The sequence below is a fragment of the Electrona antarctica genome (genome assembly GCF_951216825.1).
Source record: "Electrona antarctica genome assembly, chromosome: 17".
In the NCBI taxonomy this organism is placed as follows: Eukaryota; Metazoa; Chordata; class Actinopteri; order Myctophiformes; family Myctophidae; genus Electrona; species Electrona antarctica.
Window position 1 is genome coordinate 31231775 of NC_136798.1, and position 7899 is coordinate 31239673.

The 7899-nt window shown below is 42.0% G+C and overlaps 1 protein-coding gene across 2 annotated transcripts; it reads right to left on the reverse strand.

The window, feature by feature from the left end:
- Positions 1-1005: 1005 nt before the first annotated feature.
- On the reverse strand, positions 1006-7635 carry atf3 (activating transcription factor 3). 2 transcript variants are annotated; one of them, XM_079526942.1, is made up of 4 exons: positions 7510-7635; positions 5385-5649; positions 4744-4851; positions 1006-4619 (listed from the first exon to the last, which is right to left on the reverse strand). In XM_079526942.1, exons 2-4 carry the CDS (start codon positions 5637-5639, stop codon positions 4269-4271), a joined length of 714 nt encoding a protein of 237 aa, XP_079383068.1. In that variant the 5' UTR covers positions 5640-5649; positions 7510-7635; the 3' UTR covers positions 1006-4268. The 2 variants fall into 2 exon arrangements, with proteins under 2 accessions (XP_079383068.1, XP_079383067.1); XM_079526941.1 differs by lacking the exon at positions 7510-7635 and having other exon boundaries at positions 5385-6206.
- Positions 7636-7899: the final 264 nt, after the last annotated feature.

Here is a 7899-nt window from a genome sequence, read left to right on the forward strand (position 1 = left end):
TTCCGGCGAGCCGCCCCACGTCCAAAACTACAGTGTGCAACGTTATCGTTCACACCGTGTGTGTGTGTGTGTGTGTGTGTGTGTGTGTGTGTGTGTGTGTGTGTGTGTGTGTGTGTGTGTGTGTGTGTGTGTGTGTGTGTGTGTGTGTGTGTGTGTGTGTGTGTGTGTGTGTGTGTGTGTGTGTGTGTGTGTGTGTGTGTGTGTGTGTGTGTGTGTGTGTGTGTGTGTGTGTGTGTGTGTGTGTGTGTGTGTGTGTGTGTGTGTGTGTGGTCAGCATGCCCTGGCATGTGCCTCAAGTCAGAGCCACAGGCGTTGTTTTTGTTCCTCAATCGCTGCGAGTTTCCAGTTGCTGCACTCAAGCAGTGGTGGAAGAAGCACTCGCATGTTTGAAAAATCAATTATCACCACGCAGAAATGCTCTGTTACAACTTAGTCCTGCATTAAACATTTCACTTGAGTAAAAGTGCCAAAGGTAGAAGTACTCAATATGCAAAATGTCCCATTTCAATACATGAAAATCTTGTGAAAATAGCAGATCTACAAGCTCACAACGTGTCGATTTGTGACGTGTTGAGCTTGTAGAAGCAAGCCGTTGAAGCTGTTGAAATATGGTTCAGCAACCGGTAAAAAAGGGCCACCGATGTCCAAAACTGTTCAAAAATAACAAAGTAGCAGATCTACACTTTGGTGTGATGCTGTTGTATGATCAAGTAGGGTGCTAATTTACAAAAAACAAAAACAAAAAACACAACGTTTAAATATGGAGATAATAGGTTTCTGCCTGTCCTACAGCGACTATATACTTTGTCGTATGACAGTGTCTTCCGGCAAACAAACATAAATGCCTATCTACAAGCTTATAATTCCCATGCGTGAATACATGAGCATGTAGTCAGTTTGGAAAAGGTTTCACCTATAACGATAACATGGCGAAAGAAATAGGGATGTGGTGAAGACACAAACAATAGTTCCTCTTCTTGAGAAATGACAACATGACAAGAGTAATCAATAATATACATATAGCTACATTTATTAACAAAGTATCAAAAACAGAAAAGGGGACAGAGATTGTGTAGAAGTACATACTGGTATTATTAGCAGTGCGAGTTTTCCCACTTGATACAGTGCATTCATTCATTTCTGGTATGCTATGTTTTAATACACTTCCATTGAGCAGCTACAGAATCCTGGTTGAATATACATACAATAGACTCAATAGACTCATAACTACTTTTGTGTGGCATCATCAACCAAAAACACTCAGTGCTTAGCTATCTTATCAAGACCTTCATTAAATAACATAACTTGCTCCACAGTAGGACACACACACACACACCACCAAATACAGACGCCTGCGTCTCTCAACCTATCTTGCTTTCAACCAAACATAAGAAAACCGTCCATTTTTTTAATACGAAATTACGAACACACACAAATCAAATCCTAGCCATTGATCAGAATCAGGCGTTGTCCACAGAGACGATCATGAATCACGCCTTTGTGACGAGAAGTTCCTCCGAAATAATGAATAACCTTTGTTGCATTACATGCAAAGGGACAAAAGATTATCTCTGTGTCCTTGTCTTTCCTCAGAGTTTCTGTTTATGCAATAAAAGCCTCCCTTCGTGATTACGTAAGAAGCACTCACCACAGAGAGGGACGAAGTGGGGTTTGACAAATATTTGGCAGTGAGCTTTAAGTACTTAAGTCTGGATAATGACACACACACACACACACACACACACACACACACACACACACACACACACACAGTGTTCATTTTATCTCCGAGTACAACCAAATGTGTACACTCGGTAGTTAGATTAACACTCGTGCTACTGTGAACCATAATGTCCATGTCGGGAAGAAACCTTGAATCTCCAAATGTTAACTTTTTTAAAAATGTATTTTCGTTATTTAATGCCCTATACTTCATCATACAAGAATGTCAAGCAATCGCATTGCGCAGATCATCTATTTTCACCATTTCTGAAAAAAATTACGTTCCATTTTGCACATACAAGGCTTCTACCCAACAGCCTATATATATTAACTTTTTGTGTGTTATTTCATCAATTAATACTATTGATCACTCTCTACACTGCAGCGTCACACAATCATCAAAAGTAGCAGATCGGCAAGCTTGAAACACGGCGCAAAGAGTCATGTTTTGAGCTTGTAGATCTGCTACAATGTAAGGTTTCCACCCGACAGAGATATATACGTACATATACACACACGCACACACACACATTTGTTTTACATACCACACAGATGGACTTATCAAGACGTTGCAGAGGATCTAAAGAATGAAAGCCAACGTCACACGATCGATACCTAGCTACTGATATCTATAGTGAACACCACTTTCACACCAATTCTCAACAATAAATAATATATTACAAAAGCCCCCACCTTTTAGATGGCCCTGAAAGGGTTGTTTGCATACATACAGTAGCCTCTTCAGTTAGGGCTGGGCGATATGGAGTGTATCAAATATCACAGTATTAGACCGAAATACCTCAATAACGATATTGTGGGGATGACAACCGACTCATGCCATAATCACCATATTACAATACTAGTCACATATCACAATACTGATATACCCATATATCGCCCAGCCATAAATGCAACCAATGCAGTATATGATATTCGGAAGTAGAAAAAAATAATACAGTGAAATACTGCGTACACAAAATAATCGTAACTTCACTTTGGTATGACTGACACAAAAGGAGTCTTAAGGCCTGTGTGGAATTGAGCACAGTGACAAATAACATATTCCAGACCACCATGACACACACAGGGCCTTTTTGGCCATTGCCATTTGCCGTAGGCGTACTAAATGTACTAAATGTAAGAGTGGGTCGTCCCATGTGTGATCGATGCAAACAAAGACCTGTTGAGCTCATTAAGTATGAGTTTCTTGGACAACCTGACTTCTCGTCCCACCAGTGAATTCAACTTCTATCAGTCAGCATGTCCTGAGTGGTTGTATTGTAAGTTGTAGCAGCAGCTTTAGAAGTCTTCAGTATGCCCAATCTAATCCTTGAGTTTTAATTTAACCACATGATCCCCCAGCGTCCCTGACCTGAGGCCGGTTCTAGAGGATGTTTATAAAAATTGTCATATCAAATAAACACTATAGACCAATTATATCGGGGTTCAAGTGGTTAATACTCTGAGTTTGTCCAAATAGATAGATCGACACTGAGCATCTTATAATGGCAAGGCAGCTGGGGAAAAACAGCCTACAATCTAACGGCAAGTTACACAGTGGTTACTACTGTATATAATGTTCATATTCTAGTAGTCATAATGCTAAGTGGAAATACCAATGTCTTCGTTAGCGACAGGGATTTGCAGCTCGTACAGTAGCCCGCATGCACGCACATCCATCCATACACCCGTGCACACACACACATACACAAACACACACATTCTATATTGTTCTCCCTCAACACACGTTCCATCTCAGGTGAACTTCTGTGCCTCGCTCACCTTGGAATCATGCTTTGGTACTAATTCAGAGTTAAGAGTTGCGATTCATAACCTTTTTTGTTGGATTTAAACCTGTGTCTCCTGCTTTAAAGTTTGCTTATGACTCGAGGTTCCGGCAGTACTTCCTTTCAACGGGTATATATGTACTACCTGTATTTAGACCATGTGGTCTACATTTCTCAATGGAACAGTAGGGAGACCACCTCCAGCCACTGCAGATGTGCCAGTTATATTGTACACTAACATACATTTCAAATACGTTCTGGATCGCAGCTTTTAACTCTTCAAAAACAGTAATGCACCTCTTCTTCTCTTTCATAAATGCATCATAGTTTTTTAGGTGTTCATTTGTTTGTTATTTTTTAGTGCTTGGATGTTCCCCCCAAATGACTTGGGGAGGGGGAGGGAGGGGGGGTTGGTGCCGTCTGTTACCGGGGGCACTTTGTGGTTCTCCTTCAACCAGTCAGCCACACTTCATCTTCGCCCCTCCAGCTAGCAGCTTAGCAGTCAGACAGCTAATGAAATAAAGACCGGGGCGGATACTTCTTTGACTTGGCTTGTGGCTTACTTTTCTTTCTCTCGGGAGACGCGTCCTCCTCCTCCGAGGCTCCGAGGCTCCTACAATGTGTGCTACATCAGTGGCAGCCTCTGGTTGTGGTGTTCAATACATGGATCAAAGTCTGTCAAAAGCAAACCACACACGCGCACGCACGCACTCACTCACTCACGCAGTCCTGAACACACACGCACAGTCACACACCCACTCATAGCTGATCACACAATGTCAAAACGTCATGACCGTGGCACTGCAAATGTCCGAGGGTTAGTCCTCCGTCCAGAGAGGGTGCCAAAGTGATGTCGGCGATGTCTCCTCCGTCCGCGGAATCACCCGAGGCGGAGATGTTGTTGGTGAGGTTGTGGAGCTGCAGGGTGCTCTCCTTGATGTGCTGGAGGAAGAGGTTGCGCTCGTCCTCGGGGGTCTGGCCGTTGACGGCGCGCACGATGCAGGTGGGCCGGTGGAGGTTGAGCATGTAGACCAGCTGCTGCTTCTGCTGCTTCAGCTCCTCGATCTGGGCCTTCAGGTCCGCGTTGACCACCTCCAGCTTCTCGGACTCCTGTCGAGCGGAAGCAGGGGAATAGAAGCTAATGTAAATAGTGATGGATAAAGTACTCACATTTTACGTGACTATGTGTCTAGCATTAGTCTATTAGTCACATTATTTTTGCTGTCAGCCATACCTTCTGTAAGCCGTCTGTCTTCTCCTTCTTCTTGTTGCGACACTTTGCCGCTGCAACCTTGTTCCTATCCCTCCTCCGCTTCCTCCTGTCCTGTTCTTCTGTTGTCAGCTAAAAATAATAATAATGATACAAATCGAAACTGTCAATGTTAACATCTGAATGATTGCTACTAGGCCCCTAGACAGGAGCAACAACCTCCCCTAGTATATCTTTTTAAAACTTTAATTTAAAGTGCATATTTGTTATTGTTTGGTTGGTTGATTTTCTTGGTTGTCTGTTATTTGCAAAATGAGTGCAGCCTGCTTATAGGCCTACTTTTAACTATAGGCCCTCACAAGCACTCTGCCTTTTATATTTTTTTATTTTGATGTAAAACAAGACCGGATCTAATAATGGCATGTCTTCCGTAACAGACGGACTCACGGACCCACGTCTAGACTGCTTGTCTAGACGTGGGTCTAGACCGCCTCGTACAGAGTTGCTTCTCAGATCAAATATTGATATGCGATCAATTTTTATTAATTAATTACAAAGCATCTAATTAATTCGATAATTTGCCCTAGTTTTATTCTAATTAAACATTGTAAATGTATTATTTTTTACAAGGGATAATGAGTCTTGAAAGGGGGTAGAGCCTATACCTCTCGCCTGGCCCCGCTCCGTTTGCCGGTTCTCTCGGAGCTGCAGGTGGAGCTGGCGCAGTCGGAGCTCACGTCGACGCTGAGGCCGTTGGAGAGCCGCCGTGACTGTATGGCGAGCCGCAGCTCGTCCTTGATGATGGGCGTGAAGTTGGTGAAGTCGTCCAGGGTGAGCGTGCCCGGCGGGGACAGGCACGGCACCAGGGCCGAGCAGCTGATGTCGGCCAGCGACGGGCCGCCCATATGCTGCAGCATCATTCTGATGAATCTGAAAACACCACACACACACGACTGGACGTTTAGACCGAGCTGGACTGTGTGGACCTGGACCATGACCAGTGGTGGCGGGGGAAAAGTACTCCAATGTTTGACTTAAGTAAAAGTATCAATACTGCAATGTGTCTTCCGTCAATGTAAATGTGCTATACAAATAAACTTTGATTTGATTTGATTTGAATGTATAAATAAATACTCAAGACAGTATAAGTCCGGAATTCAAAATTAGTAAAAGTACAAAAGTATTAGTATCAAAAAGTACCAACAGTAGGACTAGGAAGTACTCATTGTGCACTGCAGTATGTCCCAGTTCATACAAGTTTTCAAATGTATAAAACATATTTTGAAAATAGATCTCTACAAGCTCTATTTTCAAAGGGCCGAAATGTATAGGGCTGAAGTGGTTCATGTATGTTTTGTTATAATAATCGCAATCTACAAAGTAACTAGTTTTCAAATAATTTTAGTGGAGTAAAAGTACAATATTTGCTTCTGAGATGTAATGGAGTAGAAGTAAAAGTAATGACAATTTATCATTCTGAATGTGAAACCAGGCGTAATTACAGAAATGAAACCAAACATTCATGTTTTGTCGAGTTACTGGAAGAGTGGACATCTCAGTGTAAAATTGGCTATTTGGTCCAAAATGTTACAAAATAAAAGATTTGGAAAACGATACACATGATTAGAACATGATTTGACATTTAAGGTCTAATATTTCTACAAATATGTATCTAATATGCTACAAAATGTATCCAATCATTTTGGACATAAAGAAGAATTTGATACATTTAAGTCTGATGTTATGTAAGACTACTGTGCATATTCGAATCATGGAAACTTACATTACTTTACATTAATAACCATTTTTAAAATATATTATTTCTTAACATTTTGTGTGTCACTCTTCTTGTGACCTATAAATCAAGCAAGTCAGTCTAAATATCCATGATAGTCCTGATCCAAGGCTCAGCATAGATACAGAATGAAACCAAACCAAACACCAGTCATGTTTTCAGCGCTGTTTCGTCACGTTTATGTAATGTTACATCACACACACAAACATGACTCCACGAAATAAAGCAGCAGCAAAGTTGAAAACAAAGTTATAAAGCAACGAGGAGGGAGGGTTGCGTGGACGTACTGCTATACTCAACAAAACAATGTGCTGAGTTTATAACTATAGTCAATTTACATTCAATTAAATCTATGATACGCAATGTGCGAGTGAGTGCGACAGTGATAGTGAATAATATTAATCTCAAGTTTCAACAGATGCCAGCCAAAGACATATAGGCTACACAGCTATAACATAATTATGAACTAATAGGATAAATAAAAAATTGAATACATTTTTATACATTTGAAAACTTGTGAAATGGGGCATTCTGCATAAGTTATTTCGATACTAATACTTTTGTACTTTTACTCAAGTAGCCTACTTTTCCCACCACTGACGGCACCAAACATGTATTTTTTTTAAAGCCAACAGGGTTGACCGAGTGAAATAAAGCAAAGTTGAATTAACAAAACACATGAAATAAACCCGAGTTTAATTCACAAAATACGTCGACAAACGCGACATTTCGAGAGGTGTCAGTGTCACGGTTTGTGTCGCGAGTCGTTCTGTCCCAGAGCGAGCGAGACACACCGCGCCGTCGACTATATTATATTATAGGCTACAGTATATTCCCTCCATCGCGCGCCCCCCAAAAGAACAGATCTACAAGCTATCAACGCGTCGCGATGCGACGCGTTGATAGCTTGTAGATCTGTTCTTTTCAAACGGGACAACGCAGGGAATCACCACCCCTCTCCCTAACAGATATAATATAAGTCAAATAAAACGTACCTGATAATTCCTTGATTTCGAGTAGAATAAAAAAGGAGAACCCTCCTCTTCTTTCTCGTATGATTAAGCTTTAAATATTCAGCTTAATAAAACGTGTCTTCTCTCTTCCTCCGCGCTGTAGTAAAGTTACAGTGTGTGGCCGAATCGTTGCATCACCCCCTTTTTATAACAGGAGAGTCCGGCGACGTTCTGCTGCTACGTCACTCAGGGCCGCGCCCCCCAGCACGCTCAGGCATTTTTTACACTCCTCCTTCTCTCTGTCAGTCAGGGCCGGGCCAGGCAGGGGTGACGTCATCCTATTTATAGAAGGCTTATTTGGCCGGTGATGCAATCGAGCCTCCCCGTGTGTTTAGTTCTGCCATAACAGGACAGCAGGCGAGCCCCCCCTCC

Bases quoted from the DNA above. Each gene is read 5' to 3' on its own strand.
- atf3 (XM_079526941.1), bottom strand. From the start codon at position 5,714: ATGGTCCAGGTCCACACAGTCCAGCTCGGTCTAAACGTCCAGTCGTGT. The intron at 4,852-5,384 runs GTATAGGCTCTA...TATTATTTTTAG, and splicing joins GGAGCGGGGCCAGGCGAGAG to CTGACAACAGAAGAACAGGA. The intron at 4,620-4,743 runs GTATGGCTGACA...TCCGCTCGACAG, and splicing joins AGACAGACGGCTTACAGAAG to GAGTCCGAGAAGCTGGAGGT.